The sequence below is a fragment of the Neovison vison genome, chromosome 12 (assembly GCF_020171115.1).
Source record: "Neovison vison isolate M4711 chromosome 12, ASM_NN_V1, whole genome shotgun sequence".
Lineage (NCBI taxonomy): Eukaryota > Metazoa > Chordata > Mammalia > Carnivora > Mustelidae > Neogale > Neogale vison.
The window spans coordinates 99,185,630-99,210,251 of NC_058102.1; the positions used below are offsets into that span (position 1 = coordinate 99,185,630).

The 24,622-nt window shown below is 51.3% G+C and overlaps 1 protein-coding gene across 2 annotated transcripts in view; it reads right to left on the minus strand.

Annotated features, from left to right (window-relative positions):
- The window catches only part of PDE1B (phosphodiesterase 1B), a 27,383-nt gene extending 9,090 nt beyond the window's left edge, over positions 1–18,293 (minus strand). The window contains exons 1-4 of one of the 2 annotated variants that reach the window (XM_044227109.1): positions 18,169–18,293; positions 17,957–18,079; positions 1,245–1,358; positions 187–369 (exon numbers count right to left, since the gene is read on the minus strand). In XM_044227109.1, coding sequence (XP_044083044.1) covers positions 187–369; positions 1,245–1,358; positions 17,957–18,066 — 407 coding nt within the window. In that variant the 5' untranslated portion in view covers positions 18,067–18,079; positions 18,169–18,293. Of the gene's footprint in view, positions 1–186; positions 370–1,244; positions 1,359–5,917; positions 6,094–17,956; positions 18,080–18,168 lie in introns of those variants that run through there. The other variant, XM_044227110.1, reaches the window with a different exon arrangement.
- Between the last annotated feature and the right edge of the window lie 6,329 nt (positions 18,294–24,622).

Here is a 24,622-nt window from a genome sequence, read left to right on the forward strand (position 1 = left end):
CGAGAAGCAGCCCACAGTGAAGGTCTGGGAACTGGGGTCTGATCAGGTGGGGCTATGGGGATGAGCTCTGGGGGACGGGGGTGGGAGGAACACCACTGGGGCTCTGGTGGGATCCCAGAAGCCCCGAGTGTCTGGGAAAGGGGAAACGCAACTAGAGGCAGATGGAGGCTGAGCAAGGAGCCTCACCGTTCCACGAAGATCCCAGCCTGCACCGCATGCACAATGCTCCGGAACTTGGGCTTCTCCTCGGCACGGCGGCCTTTGGCCCGGGCCTGCTGGGTGAAGGTCGAGGCCAGCCAGTCCCGCACCTCCGAAGGCACGGCATCTGACCGCAGCTCCTGCAGCTCATCCTCCGTGTCCAAGATTTGCCTGAGGTCCCAGAAGGGGAGTCACAGAAGAAAGACAGCAGGTGCTTCCACAACCTAGGGACGCTGGGCCCAGCCACACCCCACAGCTCAGGAACACTCAGGCCAGGTCTCTCCCTTCTCTGACCTTCCCCTTCCTTTCTCTCACTACATGTTGGTGTTGTTCATTTCTGTCTCTCTGATGCCTCCCATAATGAAACAGGCCACTCTGTGAGGTAGTGAGTGACCCAACAACTCTAGAAGCACTCAGGCAGCAAACGGAAGAGATGCCACCTGTCCGGGAGGCTGAGACCAGCAGCACTGTCCCACAGAAATAAAATGCAAGCCACGTAGAAGTAATTCTAAATTGGTTAGGAGCCACATTAAAAAAGTAAAAACAGATGGGTGAAATGCATTTTAATGATAAGTTTTCTTTAACCAAATACACCCAAAATAGTATCATTTCAATGTGAAGTCAATACAAAATATAGAGATTTTACATTCCTTTCTCTCGGTTTTGAAATCCAGCATGCGTGTCACCCACAAATCCACGTCTCGGTTCATCCTTGGGCTCAACAGTCACATGAGACCAGTGGCTCCCATGCTGGGCCACAGAGGTCTCGAGGGATTCCCCACTGGCCAGAGGGTTAGGACTACGTGAGCCTTCTGGTCCCTTCCAGCTCTGAAACGGTCTTCTCTCCTTGACGCCTGTGTTTGTCTCTGTCTCTGCAACCCCCTATCTGTTCCTCTGCCCCTTTATCTCTGTGGTATTTCCATCTACAGCTCTTCCTCCCTGCTCTGGTCCTATCGCGGGTCTCTATCTCCAGCCTTCTGTCTTATTCCCACCCACCCCCATCACTGTGTCTGCCGGGTGTCTTACTGCGGGAGCAGGTCTCTCACCGCGTCTCATCTATGTAGACGGCCTCCAGCAGAGAAGCTGTGTACTCCAAGTTTTTCTTCAGCTCTTCAATGTTTACCTCCCCATTCTCCAGCTGCTTCACCATGTAGCGCAACCTGTGGAAGTGGGCACAGACAGTCTGCTTAGCCATCCCTACCTGGTCACAAGAGCAGAACGCCCTCGGATAAGGTGCCTCAGTCTTCCAGAGATAGGTACTCTCTCCAACAGGGGTGGGATCGCAGCTAGGGTGTTTCATCTGGGCTCTTGCCACTGCCTGTATTAAATTTACATACCCCCAAAGTTTAACCCCTGGCCTTTTTCTGACACCACCATCGAGGCCCACCTCTGACCTCCCCACACCTCCCCTGGGCCAGTTCCCAGAAAACTTGTTTACACTGCCCAGGGCCCAGCAGACTGAGGCAGGTACAAGCCCCTGGGTTGGTTTTCTGGGGAAGATCTGTTTGATAGCCTGAATAACCAAGAGCTGAGACTGCCAATTTCCCCCAGCAGAGTGAGCTGTGGGGTCAACAGCAATCAAAAGAGCACCCAAGATGCTTCCATTATATCCATTGGTCATTGCCAGGAAGGGGGCAGGGTGGGGGGGAGGTACATGTCCACAGCCTCTCTGTCCCTGGCAGGGATGTTGAAGATACAGAACAAAGACCAATCTGACTGAATACTCTTCGCCTGGCCTCACTCCATTCAGGCAGAGCTAATGGATTATGATTCCAGAATCCATCAACCAGGACAAAGCAGGATTAACCCCTGCCTCCCTGATGTGGTGCCCAAGAGAACCTCTGGCAATGTGTGTCTGTACCCATCCCTTATCTCCGCCCCTCAGCGGCTTCCCCCAGAGCCCAAGTGGTGGGGTGAGGCCAGGGGGTCTCACTTCCAGGACGCTCTGCCTGAGGGGACAGTCCCTCATCTTTTGCACTCAGGAATGCTGGGGGTCAGGGATGAAGCCAGAGACTTCTTAGAAGTCTGAAGTCTGGCCCAGGCAGCCACTAAGCAAACAAAACTCTTTTGACTTTAGATGGTGATTTTAAAGAAAGCAATTAAACATTTCCTGCTCCCCCTTTCCCCCAGCCCTGCCCTGCCCCATCTAACACCCCGGTAGGGGTGAAGTGGCGGCCAGGACAATTCCCCACTGAGAGGGGCTTCAGAAATCCAAGGTCACCCTATGAGTCAGGGAGGAAAAAAGAATGAGTCAGGGACCAGAGGCTGAAATTAGCATCAATTCCCAGGGATGCTAGGGAGGGAGAACAATGGCACTCCTGAACAGAAGCAGCTCCAGAGTCCCGGGGTCTCAGCAGCTTTGGAGTGGGGCTGCCGGAAACAGCCAGCCTCAGGAAGAGTTGTAGGCCAGCTCTCACCTCAGGGCCAGCAGTCCCGCCCAGAACGGTCTGAATGCAAACGGGGCAGAAGGGCAAAGGGGAAAATGGGAGGAAAGCAGCTGAGGGGGACCCTGCAGCATCCTCAGTGGGTGATCTTCAAACCCCACTTCTGGCCTTCCTGCTGCCCGGGCAGCAAGTGCAAACAGCGGTTGTTCATCAAGAAAGAAGCCGACTTCAGTAAATCTCTGCCTAGCAAGGGCTTCATTAGGGAGGTGGAACAGAGGCCAGACAACATAAAAGGCTTCCCAGCCAACGAGCTGGGAAGGGGGACTGAGCCAGCATCTCCCAGGGTGCTGACCTAGAGGTCACAGAACAAAGAGGTTAGCTCCACCTTTGGGGCCCAGGTACAAACCAGGGCTTCTCTCTCCGGGTCAGTCCCTGTGGCCAGAGACCCTTGGATATAGGGAACACACAATCCAAAAAGAAAGAAAAGCCTCTGGTCCCATCCGTCTCCCAGATTCCTACCCTGGCCCTCATCTTCCACGTCGGTCAGCCCTTTATAAAACCCAAACCTAAACTCGCCAAAGTTCTTCCACATTCTCTCTCGACCCACATCTTGAAACACACATCCCAGCACAGGCTCCCAAAGTGAACAGCCAAGCCCACGGGTGTTCATTTGCATGTATTCGCATAATCGTTAACAATGCTGCCAGCTCTGCATTTTAAAAAGGGATTTCTCCTACGTTATCTCAGATTATCCTCACAATGGGCCTAGAGGGAGGGAGTTGGGAAGAAACTGCCACCCCTATTTTCAGTGCTGAAACCAAGGCTCTGGCCACAGTTCTGGGAGGCAGGAATCCTGGTTCAAAAGTATCACTTCCTGGCCCTGAGCCCTTGGGCAAGTCACTAATTCTCAATCAGAACCTCTCAAAAGGTGGCCTGTAGACCACTGGCATCTGAATTACCTGGGATGCTTGCGAAAAACCGAGATTTGAGATTCTAGGCCTCGTGGCACACCTACTACTAAAACAAAATTTCTGAGGGTAGGATTCAAGGATCTGCAAACATGTTTAACAAATACCCAGGCTGATTCTCCTGCACATGAAGCTTTCAGGACCTTTCTTTTAGAGCCTCTGTTCCTTCCTCTGTAAAACAGTGAAGATGATGACAAACCACCTGCGAAGGGCCTGTTAATAAGAATTATTATTTATTTTATAATTTATTTAATAAATGAAATAATGTATGCAACACGCCTGACACAGAGAGTGGGACTATATAAATGTGATAGGAATTCAAGTGAACTGACCAACAACACCCCGGCCCCACCCAGCTCACACCTCGTGGCCTCCAGACCAACAAGTGCCTGCCTTTTCCCTCCCAAGTCCAGGTGGAGAAGAGTTAGTCTAGCTTGCATGGAGACTGGTGACTGGCAAGCCCCCTAACAGAGAAAAAGTAGCCACAATCTCTCCTTCATAATGACAAACCTCATTTGGGCCACATAACCACCTGAGGAGAGAGGTTAAGCAACTGGCCCAAGGTCACACAACTTGTCCATCTCAGTCAGGCCCGCAAGCCTATGACTCCCACTGCTGGGGCCTAACTGTGCCCTGTACACCAAAGGTGTTGGGCAGAAGGGGTTCGATCGTGTAATTCACTTGGAGGGAGGCTGGGGCCTGTTCCATCACAGCTCCTCAATCTGTGGTCTGAAGTGCTGGTGTCTGGCAGCTCATAGCAGACTGTGAGCGTCTTGATGGGACTGACAGTGACTTGTTTATCCTGCTGCTGTACTCGGAGCACTCAGTATGTGCTCAGCGAATGTTCCTTAAATAAAAGGGAGGGGGCGCCTGGATGGCTCAGTCTGTTAAGCGTCTGCCTTCTGCTCAAGTCTTGGCGCCCTGGGATCAAGCCCCATATCAGGCTCCCTGCTCAGTGGGAAGTCTGCTTCTCACTCTCCCTCCTCCCTCCCCCTGCTCACACTATCTCTCTTCTTCTCTCTTTCTCTCTCACATGCTCTCACTCTCTCAATAAATAAAATCTTTAAAAATAAGTAAATAAATAAATAAACAAATAAAAGGGAGAGGGGGCAGACTAATCAGGTGGGGGGCTATCTGCCAAAGCTCACAATGGAGATCTCTGAGGCAAGGTTTCAGAAACTCTAATGGAGAGCCTGCGGAGAAGGAGGCTGTAGCTGGCCTTCCACACAACCTTTCCTCCAAGTTCCTCCTGACTCCACCTCTAGACCCTGCTCTTTCAGAGTTCCTATTGAAATCTGACGTGGACATGATCCAGACACCAGAAGAAGTGGGGATCAAGGGGAAGAAAGATTAAAGAATGAATTTGATAAATGGGGAGTCTAAGAAGGGGACCTGGACTCAGGCAGCCAGAAGGACCCAAGTGCTGAATGAATGTCACCCTCCTCTAACTCCCCCACAGCCGCTCTGACCCAGCACTGGCCTCTCGGATTCTAAAGTCATATGTGGCTGGAGCCTTGGGATAGGAGTTAGGATCCCCCATCCTCTCCCCCTCCCCTGCCCTGGCCCACCCATAGCCCTCCCCTCAGCATTCTCCTGCAGGAAGTCCTACTTCCCCACCCACTGACAGGTCCCCATCCAGGCCTAAGGAAAACTGGAATCTTCTACAACAATCCTTCCACCTCCCCCCCCTAGTCCTGTTTCACCACACCCACTGCTTTCTCCTCTACCCTTGGCCCCTGCACCCCAGGAAAAGCCTCAGACCTTGACCCCTGGAAAGCACCTCTCCCAGCTCTAGGCAGCCCACTGAACGAGAAGTCTCAGGGTAGTAATAATCCCAACAGCCCAGAAGAGTTAAACTTCCCCACTAGTTTGTTTCTTTGGGCCATCATGGCTGATGATCTGGCAATTTCCAAAGCCCCTGTCCTACTTCCAGCACCCTAAAAGATCACTGTTAAGTAGGGGGCTTAGTGCAGGGCAGCCAAAAGCCAAAAGGCTAGGAGTTGGGAGAAGGATGGGATTTCCCTTTCAGGTTCTTAAGATCAGATGGGGAGATTTCAAGGGATATGAAGTCCTGAGGATGCTGGTGTGAGGAAAGAGAGAAAGGAGGGCAATCACAGCTAAGACACCTGCCACAGGCAAGAGGAAGCACTACAAAGGAAAGGGAGATGGGAACGGGAGGAGAATAAGAGAAAGGGCAAGATAGGCAAGGGAAAAGGTGGAGAAGTGGACACACATGTGGACACACATGCACACACAACATATGGGGACTGTCAAGCCTTGATCCCTCCCCTCCACCAAACGACTAGTGGTGGACCCACAGCAACTTGTCCTCCTCCTCCCCTCTCCGTGCCTCCCCCTGGTGCCTACCTGAGGATGGGGCCCTGCAGGTGACTTCTCTGCACAGGAACAAGCTTTGCCATGGGAATCACAGTGTCCTACTTCAGAGTATTGAAATGCCGCGCCCAGGCCCCCCAGGGCCCCACGCGGGGAATGACTCCCTCTTGGGCCCAACTTCCTCCTCCAGGTCTCCGAAGAACTGAGCTTCTGACCAGAGAGGAGCTTTGGGGAGGGGAACAGGAGGGGCCTGGCTGGAGGAAGAGACAGAGCAGCAGCCCACAGCAACTGGGTGAGAGGCCACGGGAAAAGTTTCACATCTGAATCAGACGGAAAACAAGAATCTGTTCTCAGAAGAATCCCAGAAAGGACAGAAATAGCACAGTCCAGCCCCTTGCTCTGAGTAGGTGGGGCTCCTCTTAGGGGAGATGGGGTTAGCAGAAGGCTTAAGGGAGCAGGGACAGGAAACCACCCTGAATCTTCTGTGGACAGGCGGTCCATGCGAGCCCCCTGGACGGACTAACGCAGATTCAGCTCCCTCCCACAGTCTTCTTCAGGGGCCATTTTTCAAAAGGAGCTTTAGCCCACCTGAAAGGGCCGAAGCCAAGAAGGGAAAAGAACCAGAAACCACATGGGAGGGGCTCACTGAAGCTGGGGCTCCGGGGCTCCTCACCCAGACACCAGCTCACAGGGAGGGAAGGCCCCGCCCAAGCAGTGAATGAAAGTCGGGATGGCTCGATTGAACAAACCAAGACGTTGGGCAAGTTACGTTCCCACTCCCAGCCCCCTTTTTTTCATCTGGAAAACGAGCACTGGGGAATACTGGGCATTAACTGGGAAGAGGCCAACCCAGCCCAGGCCAATTCTCATTGATGAGACAGCCTAGGGCGGGCCTGGGGACCAGGAACCCCTCTTCCGCCTCCAGGCTTTGCCCTCGCTCAGACTGGGGGACAGAAGCCAGCCTCTGCAGCGCTAAGTGGACGTGCGCATACAGCCCCTGCCCGCCTCCGGATTGGCTGTGATATGACGTCACCAATACAAGCGCATCGGGGCCACGATTGGTCAGCTGAGAGGCTGGGCGGGGCTAAGGAGGAGAGCCCGGGGTGAAGAACAACGCATCCAGTGGAGAGTTCAGCGCCACAGCCTTCTCCTTCATCTAGAGTCTAGGGCTGGGGAGGATGTGGAAATGAGGAAAGTGGACCCGTGGGGATGAGTATGACAGGAGAAAGGTAAAAGAGAAGAAACAGACCAAGCACCAGAATTTTATGACGGGAAGCCTTCCTCCCCGCTTCTATCCTACAAAAGCAGAGAGAAATTTAAAAAGCTTGTCACTGTGCCAAAGCCTTGAATGATTATAAACAAATGAAGTTTGGGAACCTGCTGTTTCTCAGCTTCAGTGAGCGGTGGGACAAGTGGAAGTGGGCTTCAACAGCAACCAGAGGGATGAAGTTAAATATCTACAAATTGTTTTCCAGTGAACTCGTGGTAGCCATGAAGCAGGGCTGCTGCAGATTTTGGAAGAAAGGAAACCCTCCCTCTCTGGGTCCATCTCATTCTCTCTGCGCTCCCAGCACACGCGTGCGCGCACACACACACACACACACACACACACACACACACAGGTTCGTGTTTTTTAGAAGAAAAGAACTAGAGTCTGAATCAGAAACCCAGAACTGACACCCAGGGGATGAAGGACAAGATTCCCTGGTTCCGTGGCCATGCCTGCTTGGAGGGACCAGGGTAGGACAGGAGTGGAGGAACGCTGGCTGCATACAGCCTGAAACCCCAACAAACACCAAGCCAGGGCAGCTCCCACCCCTCACCTGACTTCAGGCCCTCACTCTAGGCCCTGCCACCTCAAGCTGGCACTCACCTCAACCCACCTCAAGGTGGAGATTTCTTAGACTAGGAAAGCATTGCGGAGGATATCTTGTCCATCCCTCTGCTCTCTTGCCCAACCAAAAGCTGGTTGGACTAATGACTGCTCACCACTTCCCCACACACCCATACCTGCTGCACGGTCCCAGCATGCAGCCCACACCTGCTCATTCCAGTCTAGTATTATGATTAACTGTTCCTAACAGGAAAGGATATTGGCCAGCCACCAGCCCTTCCTGGGGATCTCACACATATCCACTCACCCATGCATATACACACACACCACACCCCTATCTGAGCTGGGGAGACTTCCCTGAATGAGGGACAGGGCAGACAGATGATGGCCCTGGCAGAGTCCACCATGGATCATCCTCTAGTCTTTAAATTTAGTTTAAAAATAGCAAGGAGCACAACCATAACGCCTCCCTCCCAAGCTGATTCCCAGCATTCCCCACCTTCCTGAAGAATAGGAGTTGGGATAGGGGATGAACAAAGGATAAGAAACCCTGACTCTGGTTGGAGCAGAGAGGGCGTGGGGATGGGGGAGTAGGTAGGAGGTAGGGGGTGTTAGGGAAGGGATTAACCAGCTGATCTCAAGGCTCCAAAATCTCAGAAATTGAAAAAACCAAAGAAATCACCTAAATCCAGTGGAAAGAGGATATGAATTAAAATCGGGAGACTTTCTAAGGTTGCCTGGGTGGCTCAGTCATTAAGTGTCTTCCTTTGGCCTCAGGTCATGAGCATGCCTTCAGCTCAGGTCATGATCCCAGGGTCCTGGGATCAAGCCCCACATCCGGCTCCCTGCTTGGTAGGAAGCCTCCCTCTCCTTCCCCCACTCCCCCTCCTTGTGTTCCCTCTTCTTCCTAAGTCTCTCTCTGTCAAATAAATAAAATCTTTAACTAAAAAGAAATCAGGAGACTTTTGCCTAGAATTTATCACTAGGCATGACCTTGGGCAGGACACCCTGAGGTCATTTCCTTGTCTATAAAATGGGTAAGTAGTATGTGCTTCACAGAATTCACACAAGGATCAAATGAGATCACATGGGAGCACTTTAGGGACCATAAAGTGATGCATGAATGCAACAGAATAGTCCTTCGCCCAACCTTTCATTTAGTTTGTTCCACAAATGTTCATTAAGAATCCTCCATGACGGGGTGCCTGGGTGGCTCAGTGGGTTAAAGCCTCTGCCTTCAGCTCAGGTCATGATCTCAGAGTCCTGGGATTGAGCCCTGGGATCAAGCCCTGTATCCGGGTCTCTGCTCAGCAGGGAGCCTGCTTCCTCCTCTCTCTCTCTCTCTCTCTCTCTCTCTCTGCCTGCCTCTCTGCCTACTTGTGATCTGTCAAATAAATAAATAAAATCTTAAAAAAAAAAAAAAAAAGAATCCTCCATGAGAGGAGCCTGGGTGGCTCAGTGGGTTAAAGCCTCTGCCTTCAGCTCAGGTCATGATCCCAGGGTCCTGGGATCAAGCCCCGAATTGGGCTCTCCACTCAGCGGGGAGCCTGCTTCCTCCTCTCTCTGCCTACCTCTCTGCCTGCTTGCGATCTCTCTCTCTGTGTGTCAAAAAAATAAATAAAATATTTTTAAAAAAAGAATCCTCCATGAAAAAAGTCTCCTATGCCCACCCTTGTATCCAGGCCCTCTGGTGCAGAAAAGCCCTAGTCACCCTGCCGCCACCATTCCAGATGTCCAGGGCTTCTCCCTGGCTCCTTATTCCACAGGGGCCATGAGGCAGTGGAAGGAGAAAGGGGAATGTGCACAGCATAGAGCTCCAGAAACCAAGAACAACCGGCTCCCCACCTTACCCTAGCCCTGCGCTCCCCTCACTCCGCTGGCTTCCCATTGCTATAGAGCAGCCTGGGTTCTGGCAGCTGGCTGGGCACGGTGGCGGGGGTGGCTCTGGAGATAAAAATAGCCCCCTTGGTGGCAGAGCTGGGGTGCCATTCTGGGAGGCAGCAGGCCCCGGGTGGACACAGCAGCGGTCCTAAGAGATCTCTAGGCACTGGACTGAGGAGCTGGGCAGAGGGAGGGTAGCGGAGGATGGGGGGGTGGGTAGTGTGGGAAGAACAGAAACCAAGAGAGTGGAGGGAGAGGAGGGGGGCAGGAGGTATGAAGAGGGTAGGGAGGAAAAAAAGAGAGATTTGAAAGATGCTAAAGAGGGTCTGGGAAGCACAGCAGCAGAGGCGGTAGCGGGCGGGGGTGGGGGGGACAGGTAGGGAATGGGGGGGTGTTGGACGGGGAGGGGAACTGTTAGAACAGGGGATTGGCTCCCACCCATGCTCTGTCTGAAAACAACTCCCCCTCTGCCTCCTGACCAGAAGCTGTTTCTAACAGGTGTTCCTAGCAACAGCCCAGCACAGCTCAGATCAGATGAGGAAGAGGGTACTCTCAACAGCTTGAGCCTTAGCCCAGACTAAAAAGACCCCAGATATCCCAGCTCCTAGCCCAGCATGCACCAGTGTCACCTCACTCTCAGACTTCAGCCCTGAAGAGAAAGAAGAACTTGGGGGCAGGGGGGGGGCAGGGGGCAAGAAAATCCAAGGAAGGCTAAGGAGAGAGGAGGCTCCCAGGACCCAGGCCAGAAGAACACTCTCTCTCTCTGGTTCTCTTGTACAACCCTCTTCTCCCCTAACCCTCCAACACTGTTTAATTCTGCTCATTAACCACCTCCACATGGACCACCCCACCAGGCCTCCAAATCACATCCCAGCAGATGTTCCAGCAGATGCCCTGTGTCCAGGGGGCCTAGCAGATGTGAAAGGTGGCCTGGGATGGGAAACAGAGTCGGAGGCTTGGCAAGGGACTGACTGCAGGTGTGATGGCAGCAGCACAAGAGTGTGGACCAGTGCGACTGGGGTCCCAACCCTTGTCCCCAAACCTTACCAACCACCTCTAGGCAACACTTTCCTCCTCTGTTCCATTTTATGGTTCTCAGATTCAGTGCTGGGCTTGGAGGCACTAGGGAAATAGGATGCCTGGGTCTCAATACCCTGGTTCAAGTTCATCCTTTCTGACTCACTCACTGCTTCCCCAACGCATCCCTAACCTGATGCTAAAAGAAGGAGGAGGGCTTTCTTCTTTATTACAGGAAGGTCACATTCTAACCTCCATGAAGTTTCCAGGAAGTTCTCCCGCATATCTATCTTTATTCCATCTTGCTTATTCCATCTTGCAATCAAAACAACAGCAAATTTTCTTGGCGTTCCAAAAAAGAACAGATAGGAGGAGGAGAAGCAGGACAAAGAAGTCTTTTGGGTGAATCTGGTGCAATCTGATTTATAGTATTTCTTTAAGACTGGAATTTCTAAAGCTACTGCTTAGAAGAGATACAGTTGGCAACACTGCTGGCATGTGTGCTCCCTCAGCCCAGGCCCCAGAAAGTTCCCAAACATGGTGGGCATCAAGAGCCAGGGAGATGGTGCCACATTAGACCTGCAAGAGCAGACAAACAGGGGAGCAGGGAAGCCAAGGAATAGCAAGGAGAGAAGCTTCTCCAGCTCCCAGGTCTTGCCTGCCAAAGAACCACAAAGCCCCCTGGAAGCCAAGCTCCCTTCCCAAAATTAAATGGTGCCAACACCAGCTGGCAGCCAAATCATGCTACTGCAGCCACAATAATTATTTGCAAATCTGACTTCTCTTTGCAGCTGAGGAACCCACTGACCCAGGAACCTGGCTGTATCCAACAGCACCCCCTAGAGCACCCTCTTTCTAGCTCTTCTCCCAGCCCCATGCCCCTGGGCCTAGACCTGGATCTCCCCTGTCCTTTCCCCACCAAGCCTGCTTCTCCACCACAACCCCATCCCAGATCACTCAGTGGACTCCTGCCAGGTCTGGGATGCTGAAGTAGAATCCTAACCTGATGTTTCCTTCCCTGATCCACATGGATGCAGCCGGAGCTGAGGAGAGAGAAGCAGCTGCAGGAAGGTGGTGGGGTGGAGGGGGGCAGGATATTCAAGACAGAGAGGCGAAAGCACTGGCATTAGGGACTTCCCAGCACTGAATGGACAACAACTTGTTTTCCTCCTTTTCCCTTCTCAGAAGCCATCCTTCCCCCTCAGTTCCCGTCTTTACCCCACTCCATAGCCCCAGGATGCTCTACCAATTCTGGAGGACCATTAAGTCTTCCTCCCTTAGGGCACAATCTCATTATCTAACAACTTCCAGACCCTGGGGGGGGGCCTCACCTGCACCCCACCTGCTGCCCTGGTTTTGTCCCTCTTTGCTGCTGTCCTGAAGAGAGCTGGAAAATAGCTATTCAACTTCCAGTACCTGAGAAAATCAGCCCCCTGAGAGTGGAAGGCAATTACTGGCTTCCTCCCCAGGGGAGCTGGGAGGATGAGGTCACTGAGAAGGCAAAAGAAAGGCCTTGCAGAACGCAGCAGTTGAGGCTGGACTCCTAAGGTGGTCCCGAAGGGTCCTCCCACAGCCGACTCACCCTGTACAGCCACCAACCCAACACCTGGGGGTGGAGGAGGGAGCCCCCAGGGATTTCCTGGCTCCCAGCCAAGGTGAGAAAGGGGTAGAGGCACTGAAGGCCAGAGAAGCCCAGTCAAAAGGAATAGGGATAGAGGAAGTGGGACAAGAGAGAAGAGCAAAATGCAGCCCAGCAAAGAGAGATGGGAACAAAGGAGGAAAGGGACAGAGAGACAGGATTCTAGAGGAATCAAAGAGAGGAAAAAGGTTCCCTGCTCCTCCATCTCAGTCAGATGGGAGTGGCCAAAAAAAGAGGGGAAGATGGGAAACAACCACTCATTTCAGTGCCTTCAGAAGCTCCCTAGACAGAAGGCAGGTGGAAAGGGGTCTAGAGAAGTCCAGGCCCCTCCCCTCCTGGGTCTCTCATGTGGCCTTCCAGGATCAGAGCATCCCCGGCCTACCTCACTCTCCTCCTGGCAAAAGGGACAAATGCAACTTTCCACTGTCCAATTTCCTCTCAGTCTTTCTAACTGGCCTCCTGGGGCTTCTGGGCAAACAAAGTGATATTTGGGTTTTCAGGGACTTTAGGGATTCCCTAAAATAAGATGTGGCATACCTGATTATATTACCCCCAAGGCCTAGAAATGCAGGATAAATGCTAGAGAGTTTCTCCAACGCTTACAGAACTCACCAACGGCAGTCCTGGAGCTCCCCACACCCTCCACATCTTAGAACTACAGTTGCTCTAACCACTGGGAAAAGAGATGATAGGAGTTAAGTCCTTCCCTTTTCTTTTGACTTCGGTGGCCCACATCCTTTGTAAGACTGCCCCACTCAAGCTTCTAGTTTCTCAGCTCAGACACCTGTCTCGCCCCCTCCAGACAACCATTCATCAACAAGCCTCTTCTGAATCATGCCCCAGACAGCAGGACTTAAACTTATTAAGTAATTCATATTCCTGCCTCTTGGATCTTTATCATTCTCCCCATCCCAGCCAATGGTCCCCCATTCATTCCCATTCCACCGCCTCTTCATACAGCAAGCTCTCCAATGCTGAAAGAACTCCAGACCATATCATTTCAAAATCACTTTCATATGCATAATATCAAACGAGGAACTGAGATTCAGAGAGACAATGTGACTTCAAGATCATGCAGTTAGTAATTCGCAGCATGGGAACCTGAACTCAAACTCGAGTCTCCCACCATTCCCTCTCTTCTTCCCCTCCTACCTCCCTGCGACCCTAATCCCCTCTTCTGACCAGAGCTTTGTGAAATTCTTTCTTTGGTCTAAATTGATGTCCCCTCTCTCTGCAGCTCCCTTCACCTTCCCGCAAGCATTTTTTACCCTCTCCCATCCAGAGATGCCCCATTCAAGACACAGCTGATAAAAGAAATGTAAAGACAGAAGGCATTGATGGGAGAGGGAATCTAAAACTCAGGGAGGAGAGATCCCCTTGGCCATGGCTGGAAATGAAAGAGGAAGGGCTGCTCCATGGAGGGAGGCACAAAAACTCATCACTGCCAATGCCTGGGAAAAATGGTGCTCCTTTTGCTCCAGAGACCCAGGGGGCCACAGTTTACCTTGCTATGTTCACGTGCTCGCTTCGGCAGCACATATACCTTGCTATGTTCACAGCAGCTCCACGACCATATGCAGAAAAAGGGGAACCACTGTACAGCTTTCAAAACCAGTGAGAACCACAGAAGGTCACTCCGTGGGGCATACAGAAAATGAAGACAAAAGGTGGACTAAATCAACCGGTAAGGCACCCAGTCCAGTCCCTCAGCTTCCTCCTCCTGCCCATTTGATCTCCCCAGGATTATAAAAAAATGTTGGTGTGTCACAAACACATACACAAGATCACAGGTACATAATATCCCATTACCTACACACACACACACACACTCACTCACACACATGCATCATCTCATTCATACATAAGGCAATCTCAGGTATTCAAGTAAGTGCAAAGCTTCTGAACCTATTCATTATCACATGTGCCATTTATAAACATGAAAACAAAGAGACATCATCTCGGAGCTCTGACTCCATGAGCTGTCCCCCACCCGCCTGCCAACCTTCACCCAGACACATATGTATACACGTCAGGCATTCACGATTTCATCCTGAAACATCTCATTCACACGTCCAAATAACGTTTCCATAGCCTCTCTGTAACTCCTTCAGTTCCAGGCTCTGTCCTGAGGTCCTCAAACCCTGTACCTTTTAAACATCACCCTCTCAAAACACCACCACCTCCTTTCCTTCCCCCATCCACCCCCCCGCCCACGCACAGGAGCACACGAACCACAGAATCAGACAGAACTGGGCTCCATGACATATACACGGATACTCATTAATTCATTTGTCCATTCCTTTATTTAACAATATTTCTTGAGTGCCTATTATGTTTCAGGTACCACACTAGACTCAGATGAAACAAAGAAGAGCAAAAAGAATACCCAGCTGGCTCCTTGTTCCCGCTCAGCTGTAATGACCTTGAACCACAGCCTAGGACATAGAGCCTAGACCTTGGGAGTACTGAGTCCCATGTGAAGAAAGGAGAAGAGAAAGGGATTGTGTTTATAGTATCCCAAAGGAAAAGGGAAGTTCTATCTGTAAAATTCCAGGAGAAACTGGGGCAGAGAGAAGAAAGTGATGTTTGTACAATCCTGGGAGAAAGAGAAAGAATTTGTTTCTATGCTTTTCTTGTGAGCATAGCGCCCCCACCCCCACCCCACCCCCCCCCACCCCACCCCCCCCCCCCCCACCCCCCGGTCCAAAGGAAAGGATCAGCTCGAAACCAAAGTGGTAAAGTCTTAACACTTGGATGAGGGTAGCAAAATGAGGAACTGGGTGCCTCACCCACTCGCAACTCCACGAGATATGTGAACCAGATTATCAACTCCATAGGAGCAGGGACTGTGTCTCCTTTGCCCATAACCATACCCCGGTCTCCAGCACATCACCTGACCCTCAGGAGGCACTCAATTAATAGTTGCTGAATGAATGAATGAATGAATGAATGAGCTAAGGATGCCAAACCAATCTCCCTTCACAGATTTTCTTGACTCACAAAAGACACAGGAAACCCCTTGCTCCTGAGCCTCCTCTAGGCTTCTCAAGGTCCTCGGGTCTCAGAGGAAGGCAAGCAGTCCAGTCAAATCCTTCATCTTAGGGCCAGAAATGCTCACCCCAGTCAGCTCATCATCTCCAGACTCCCTATTCCAGCCATTCGAATGCCTTCACTGCTGAGTCTGCTTAGTTAGGAAAATTTTCATGCTAGGTAGAGGTGAAATCCCATAGCTGGAGACTCTTCAGCTCAGATGCTCCAGATTCTGAATTAATCTTTGGCAGAGTCCTGCTGTGGAAAACAGAATTCCTGGATGCCCTTCCCAAGAAGAAATTGCCCTGCAAAATTATATTAGTATGGGCTTTTTAACTGGAGGCAAAAACACCAAACCCGGCCTCCCTGAAGACAATCTAGATGTCCTAGATTAAAAATTAAAAGGTTAGTTGGGGGAGTGGTGGTGGGGGGGTTAGGACGTGTTGTGTGGAGGCCTTATATATCTTCATTTCTATTCAGTACACAGCCATGAGATAATCGTGTCTATCCCCCTATTCTCATTAGAGCCTCACCAATATTCAAACAGGGCCAAATCCAGTAAGCCATCAAGTGGGGATCTACCTTGATATCAAAATCTTTCTCTGCTTTAAGAAAGTGAGAATCTATTCCTGGTGATTAACAATATGGAAATGGGCCTTTTCTGGTTAAGTTATTACATGCAGCTAACACTCTTAAGGACCAGACTGCTGAAGTAAGTGAAGACCGGAATAATTTAATCAATAAGATTAGTGCTCCTTGTCCACCATGATCTCCTTAAGGACATCTCAGCTAATGCACTGTGTAGGGGCAGCTGCCTCTACTCCCTTCTTTCCCTGGGTTTCAATGCCTCCTCTGGGGATCATCTTCTCTCACCATTGAGTACGTCTCATACTGAAGGAAGAAATAGTGATTTGCTTCCAAGGAAGACTTTTGGTTAGAAAGATATGGGAGACATTGAAACAGGGAAAACCTGCCCTCTTGCATGGCCCACTCATTACCAGGAATGGAGGCAAGGAAAATATATGATGGGGGGAAGCTGTCCTGGGACACCTTGAATTCTCTCATTTATAAACCCTGAGCCCCCTTCTTTGCCTTTCCACCACTTCCTTACCTACCACCACCACCACCCCCCCAGCTTAGTTACCATTAACAGAGCATCATTTTCTATCAAGAATCATTCGGTGCTCCTCCCAACAAAAATCAATTCAATCCGGTTTTCCATTTCTTCATCCCAGAACTCATTCCAAGGCTGCGCTTCACAGAGCCCAGCAAATTGCATTGGCTAGAGGCAGCAAAGGACAGGAACTGAGAAGCACATTTGGATGCCAAGCCTTGTTGCCCATTGGGCCTCAGTTCTCCCTAAGGCCTCGCTAAGCAGCTAAAGTATAAATCAGACCCACCCACCCAATATCAAGGTGTCATCTTATTACCACAGGTGATGTATTTTAAAAAACAAAACAATCGCTAGCATCTATCCATCTCCTACCACCATCTCTCCCTCCAATGGACCCCAGAAATGGAAAGCTTCAGGGCTCACTATTGAGGATAAGGAGAAGGAACTGGGTTTCAGGACTATGGTTCCTGCATTGCATCATTGAACATCTACGGTCTCTTTCCTGGGACCACTGGGAGTCATATCCGGGACAGGGGCACCTTCCCTCATTCTCTGATCAAGAATCAACAGACTGCGGAGGTTACCCGATGACGGCTGGCTGGGAGATAAAGGTGCTGCCTGGTTTGTCTTTGACCCACTCCTTTCCATCTCTGAAGAACAGAAAGAAAAGTTGCTTCTCTCTCCTGGGACTGGAGTAGGGACACCCAAGTCCCTGGTTTTCCTATTTATCCAGCCCCCACCCCCATGCCCTCCTCCTGCCACAACAAGAAAAGATGCCTAAATGTGCTTGGAGATCCTTGGGAGACGCTACAGCAACAAAAAGATTTGACAGTTGCCTTGCCCTTGTCAATCAATCTTTCTTCACCACCACCCCAGCTCCCAGGTAGGGGCTCCACCCCAACTCTCCCAGATCCCAGCTACAGCCCCCAACATTACTGTGCACAAGGGGTTTCCCGGGCCCCCAGTGTTGAGCAGCTCAGGTATGGAGCGCCCCCCCATCCCCACCCCCTAAAAGATGCAGGAGGCAGAAACCACCAATCCCAACAGGGAACCATATGACCCACAGGTTGGCACAAGTATCCCCGCGCACTAGATCTGCAGCTGTGTGCGATCACTCTACACACATCTGTGTGTCCCACGGACACTCGCGCACACACATGTCATGTGTGTCTCACATCTGCACACCCCTACACACGGATACGTGTGAGTCAGCCCGGCACCTCCTGAATGCTGCCCGTCTGCAGCCCTGCCACACCGTGCATAATGTGCCTCCTGTCCGCGCTGCGTGTGTCACCCGGGGGTCCACGGGCACTGGCACAGCGTTAGCTTTGCAACTCCTCTAAACCCGCTCCAACCAGCCGGCTTGCTCCGCACACGCCTTGCACATGTGGCCTGACCCTGCGTGTCAGGGCAGCTTATTTCCTCGCACCTGCCAACATGTGTGCAGGAGACAATCCACTGGCCGGGCTCCGGCTACTTCCCCCCCACCCCGCCGCTACCACCACCACTTCCAGGCTCCCTGAGATCCCTTCCCCCCACTCCCGGCCTGGGACTCACAGAGACCGAAGCTTAATCCACATCTTCTTGCTGGGGGCTGACTTCAGCTCCAGGGGTGACGGGCAATCCGACTCCAGCATCTCGGAAGGGCTGCGGGGGGACAGCTCCATGCTCACCCTCTGTCTGCGGAACGAAGGGAGGGGACGGCCCCGCGGCTCAGCCTCAGCCCGGAGCCAGGAGCCCCTCGCCCGCCCACCCCAGCCCCTTCCCACCTGCGGCTGGCGCGGAGCAGCCAGGCCGGTGTGTCTAGGCTCGGCCCAAGCTGGCGGAGCTGCAGTTCCTGCGGCTCTTGCTCTCGCGCTGTCCAGCCGAGCTCTGGCTCCCAGTCCGAGCTCTCCGTGCCGCCGCCGCCGCCGCCGCCGCGCGCTGCCGGGGCCGCCTCCTCTGCTCTCTCCTCCTCCCTCGGCCGGCCCCCCTCCCTGCGCTCCCGCCTTCCTCGGCCTGCCGGCTCGGCTCTCGCTGCTCGCGGCCCCTCCTCCCCCTCCCCGCGGAGCTACGGGGAGCCGGGGGCACACGCAGACGGCGGTGCCGAGGGCGAGCGCACGCAGCCGGGCGCCCGGGACGAGCGGCGGCGGGTGCCCCGCGCGGGGGCCGCGAGTGCGTGTTGACAGAGTGCAGGCAGCGCGGGCGGCCGCAGCCCTCTGCGTGGGCGGCCGGGGGCGTTCCCGGCTCTGTGCTTTGAGTTTCTGTGGATGTGCTTGTGGCTTCGTGTATCCATGAGCGCCCAGCCGTCTGTAGCCCCTTGGCGTGAGGGAGGGGTCGGGGATGAGTTCCCCCACTTCGCCCCGGGGAGCTGGGTGCTGTGGCTGAGGGCAGCCAACCACCCTCCGAACCCGGCCCGGGACCAGAGCCTCCCACCTTGCACTCCGGCCTTTGAGGGGACAAGTTCAAGGTCTGCTCTGAGTTGCCATGGGGCCCCATTCCTCCCCTCAGTTCCCTTAACTTGATGGTCCTGATCTGTCTCCAGCGCTGTGGCCTTCCCTCCTGGTGCCTCTATCCATCCCCTTGGCCAGAGGGAGTTTCTTCTAAGCTTAAAGCTTTCCGGACAGAATCTGCCAGAGCCGGCAGGACTGCATCGTCTCTGTACGGAACTCCGTTAGAACCAGGAAACCATTCCTAGTGTCTCACCTCGGCCCCTCCTGTAGCGGGTACTTTTTATTCCCTCTTATTTTGTCTTCAGTAAAAGAAATCTAATGGCTAAGGGCCCAGCACAGTACAGTCTAGCTGCTTCAAACGTTTGTAGAATGAGGGGCGCCTGGGTAGTTCAGTGGGTTGGGCACCTGATTTGGTTCAGGTCATGATACCACAGTCCTGGGATGGAGCCCGGGGTCCTGGGATCTAGCCCAGGGCAGTCAGGCCCCCCTCTGGGCAGGGAGTCAGCATCTCCCTCTCACTCTGCCCCTCCCCCGCTTGTGTTCCATCTCTCTTTTTCAAATAAATAAATAAAATCTTTTTTAAACTTTTTTGGAGAGTTAACGAACTGAAATTTGAATTCAAGACTTTGTAACAGGGGTAGCCTCCTCCATCCGGCTGAATCCTACCTAGGATTCTGGCAGGAACCACCTTAGGATCCCTTAGAATTGTTCTCTTCCTTGATAACCACCTGCCTTAGTGTTGTGGGGAAATCCTATGTAAACAGAAAGTGGAGCTGTATTCACTAACAGCCAGATCCCCAACAGGCCACTAATCCAGAATCCCAGAATGTGAGTTTTCATTTCAAGAACTCTGGAGGTTGGAAGGAGGGATGATCAGGAGAAGATATTTACTCCATTCTCAATATTGGGGTGAGGCTCCCAGGCAATGGAGGAGAAAAGAGCAGAAGGGAAGTGGAATTTGAAGTGGCGGCGGCGGGGGGGGGGGAGGTTGGGGTACCAGGTGGTGGGTATTATAGAGGGCACAGCTTGCATGGAGCACTGGGTGTGGTGAAAAAATAATGAATACTGTTTTTCTGAAAATAAATAAATTGGGGGGGAAAAAAAAAAAAAAAAAAGAAGGGAAGTGGAAGGGTAGAGACTTCCAGCGCAAAAGAATGACCTTTCAGGTAATGAGGTTAGGTCGGTCCTTGAGACCTGGCTGGACAGAGAGGTATCAGCAGAACCAGCTCCCAGCAAGCACCCAGGAAGGAGACGGCAGAGACAGAGATGGACAGAAAGCGGAAAGAGTGTGGGACCCCCCTGTCTCTGTCCACCTAGCTTCTGCTTCCCTTTCCCCTCCATGCCTAAGGAAGAACCCCAGCCAAGACAAAGCTGCAGCCAGACCCCAATCAGACTCCTACACAATCCAGGTCTCAAACTCTTGAGAGCAACCACCTCCCTTAACAACTGAGAAAGAATGGGCTGGAAACTACAAAAGAATTGCAAATTAGAATCAGAGCTAAGGAGCTGCCCAAATTAGGTAGGCATTTAAACAAAAAGAGGTGGAAAAGAGGCGGGAGCTGTACTTCCAGAGGGATCTCGACAGGTCTTGTCAACACGGTGGCATATCCCACCCTAATCTCCCAGGCCCCCAACTCCTTACCCATTTTAAGGGAAGGAAAATTCACCGAAACAAAAGTTATTCATGAATGATACTTTGGAGTACCTCTAGTCTGACCCCCTCCATTTAACGAGTGGGAAAACTAAGCCCAGAAAAAATGATGTGGTCCCCGCAGAGAATAAGCAGCAAAGCCAGAGCCAAGCCTCCTAACCTTTTTCTTGTGCTTTTCCATCCTGTGGCTCTCTTTCTCCTTCTTTAGTCACCAGTCCTGGTGTTTAACCTCAACCTCATCCTTCTTGCGGCAATTTAATCCCGTGTCTGCCTTACCCTACCTCTACACAGATAAAAACCAGATATGTCTGCTCCATCCATAGGCTCAAAAGACCGCGATTTTTCTCTCTCTGTCCTCTGGTCCCAACGCCCCCCCGCTTCCAGGCAGCTTCTGCCAGCCTCGTTGGTCTCCTTTTCGCCTTCCAAACTGCCCCTACCCCTTGGAGACCCTTCCGTCTTCACTCCCCCAACCCCACAATTCCTCCCAACTAGCTTTTGAGTTTGATAGGGACCAAAAATGATGCTTTGGCAGCAGTGACGGATGGATGTGATGTGCCTCCCACGGTAATGCTATTTAAAGGGGCGGCCTCACAATCCTCTCCTTCCAAAGTGACAAGAGAAAAAGCCTGCTCCTCAATCTCTCCAGAGCTGCAAACTCAGCTCAAGTTAACTTCTGACTTCCTCAACCCGCAGCCTGGCCTGTGCTCCCGCTTCCTATTCAGGTGGGAGGGAGAGGACTTGACAACTTACTGAGGTGTGGGGGTTGAGGGGGGATTCATCTTCGTTTCTTTTGATGACAGGTACTTAGGAGGAGCAGGAGGCCCTGTGGGGGGAGAACTGGAAGAACACTCCTCCCCCAACCTCGTGAGTGCTTTTCAGCCATGTGCCTGCTGCTTCTCCGAGTCGAACTTTGTTGGAGAAGAACAGAGAGAGGCACAAGGACCTACGTGAGGGAAGTCTTAGCCCTAGCTGGGACCTCCTTCCCTCTTGGGCCCCAGGGCTCAATTCGTAGCTGTTCTAGTCCTCCCAGGCAAAGGGTCACCAGGTAAGATCCCCTGGGCCCGGCCCAGCCCCACCTGCCCACGGAACTGAACACCATCATAAGAGGAGCAGTCTTTGCATTGCCTGCAGGAAAGGGAGCTCCTGGGCAAGCATCTCACCCCAGGCCTGGTGGGAGGGATAATTCCAGCTCATTGCCGCAAACAACTTAATGGAGATTTTAATGAAAACACTGCACTAATGAAAATGCTGAGGCTAGAACTTACTCTCTGCCTGCAAGACAAAACAATTGGAGTCAGAATTTCTCCCTGATAGTCATTCCTCATTTCCTTTTAAGGCCTGAATTAAACAAGCTGGGGATCTGAGAGCCTGGTTATGGGTGATTGTGTCCCCAGCTCTCAGGGGTCAGAGATCAGGGAAGCCTACTGCCAAAAATGCTGATGGGTCCCATCACCACATCTGTCCCTTCAGCTGGAGACATTCACCTTTTGTTTCAGGTGGTAATGAAGCGGGAGAACTGAGGTTCTTGTCTCACGGAGTTGAAAAATGAATCTCGCCTGACCAAGGAGAGGGAGTAAAGTGATAGGTTTTATTGAGTGAGGATACAGAGAGCTCTCAGGAGTGAGAAGGGTCCAGACTGTGGGCCACTGAGGGCTTTTAGGGTTGGTCTTTTATTGAAGGCTAACCAGGGAACTTCAATCCTTTTTTTTTTTTCTTTTTAAGATTTTATTTATTTATTTGACAGAGAGAGATCACAAGTAGGCAGAAAGGGAGGAAGGGAAGCAGGCCCCCTGCTGAGCAGAGAGCCCGATGCAGGACTCGATCCCAGGACCCTGAGATCATGACCCGAGCCGAAGGCCGCGGCTTAACCCACTGAGCCACCCAGGCGCCCGGGAACTTCAATCCTTTTAATGTCTCTACTGATAGCACCACCAAGTAAGGATTAGTGATAACACCTTCAATGGCTTACTTCCTTTTTAGGGTCTGGTAAATCTTTGTTGGTCACAAGTAGTTGTTATAAGAAGACCCCACCTCTGACACCTGGGACAGGATGGTCTGGTTTGTTCCCTTTAGTTTCCTTACAACTTCCACATTTGGGGGATTTTTTTTTGTAAAAAATAATAAAAGTAAAATAAAAGTAGACCGTAGACCGCTACCTATCTCTCCCTGCCTAGCCCTGCCCGTCTCTTACTCAGTAAAGCCACCATGCCCTCACCTTCTGTTTGCTCATTTTAGAATCTCTTCTAACGACCAAGTCTTCCCAGATGAAGAGGCAGTCTGGTCAGGTAGAAAATGTCTAGGATTGAGATCAGGCTTCAGTCCCGGTTCTTGATGTAGTGCTAAACATGTGACCTTCATTAAATCACTAAACATCTCTGAATCTATTTACTGGCCTAAAATAGGGAAGCCTTCCCCAGCTATCTTGCAGAATTGTCATAAAAGATGCGAGAGCACTTTGAAAAAGTATACATAACAGAAATGTGTGTGTGATTACATATTTGTAAAAAGATATCAGGTCCAATGACAACATCTTAGAAAAGGAGAACAGATTTCTACTGCCAAGAGTTAGGGAAGGAGAAGGGGACGTGATTGTAAAAAAGCAACATGAGGGATCCTTGTGGATCTTGACCGTGTTGGTGACAGATGCACAAACCTACATGGGAAAAGCTGTACAGGGATGCCTGGGTGGCTAAGCCAGTTAAGCATCTGTCTTCGGCTTGGGTCATGATCTCCGGGTCCTGGGATCGAACCCCACAATCAAGTCCCATATCCCCCACACATTGGTGTCCCTGCTCTACCTCTCCCTCCCTCTCTGTCCCTCTCACTCTGTGCTCTCGCTCTCACTCATTCTCTCTCAAATAAATAAATAAAACCTTTTTAAAAAGAGAAGAAAAAAAGAAAAAGCTGTACAGAACTAAATACATACACACAGAGGAATGAGTATAAGTAAAGCTGGGAAAATCTGGATTAGTTCATGAATTGTATCAAAGTCAATATCCTGTTTATGATAGTATACTATTGTTAGCCAAGAGGTTAACTACGGGAGAAACTGGTAAAGGTACATAAGATCTCTCTGTGTTCTTTTTCTTTTCTTTTTTTTTTACGTTGAAGTATGGTTGATACACAGTGTTTCTGTGTTATTTCTTACAAGTGCATGTGCGTTAGCCACCTCAATTTAAAAAAATAAATGTTTTGAAGTAAGCTTTATGCCCAACGTGGGGCTTGAACTCACAACCTTGAGATCAAGAGTCACAGGCACTATCCACTGAGCCAGGCAGGCACCCCCTCTCGATAAAAATTTTAATTAAAAAAAAAAAGTATCGGGGCGCCTGGGTGGCTCAGTGGGTTAAAGCCTCTGCCTTCATCTCAGGTCATGATCCCAAGGTCCTGGGATCGAGCCCCGCATCGGGCTCTCTGCTCAGCAGGGAACCTGCTTCCCTTCCTCTCTCTCTGTCTGCCTCTTTGCCTACTTGTGATCTCTCTCTCTCAAATAAATAAATAAAAATCTTTATTAAAAAAAAAAAAAGTATCTGGGGCACCTGGTGGCTCAGTGGGTTAAAGCCTCTGCCTTGGGCTCAGGTCATGGTCTCAGGGTCCTGGGATGGAGCCCCGCATCTCATCAGGCTCTCTGCTCAGCGGGGAGCCTGCTTCCTCCTCTCTCTCTCTCTCTCTGCCTGCCTCTCTGCCTACTTGTGATCTCTATCTGTCAAATAAATAAATAAAAATCTTAAAAAAAAAAAAAAAAGGATCATGTCTACCCTCTAGTCCCCTGCAGAAGCTTATGCTATCCGCTGGGAGGCTCCTCTCAAGTAGCTTTTCACGTGCATGGAACAGAGGTCTCCATTTCCTCAAGAACAAGATCCCAGAAGAGAGGGGAGGGTCTAGGAGGAGTCGTTCAGATGCTTCTGAGCCTTCCCTTGCTCATCAGTTTTGCCCTCAGTCTCAAAAGGCCTGACCCTGAATCACTCCTTTAGAAGGCCAACCAGCTGATGTCATGAAGCTGGATGCTCTGTTGCTTCTATCCTAAAGAGCAGACAATCGTTGCTAAGAAAAGCTTGTGTATCAATTATGAGTCCCAAGTTAAAAAAGTATTGACTGAGCCTGGGTCTTGAGAAATAAAGATCAAACATGCATACAAAG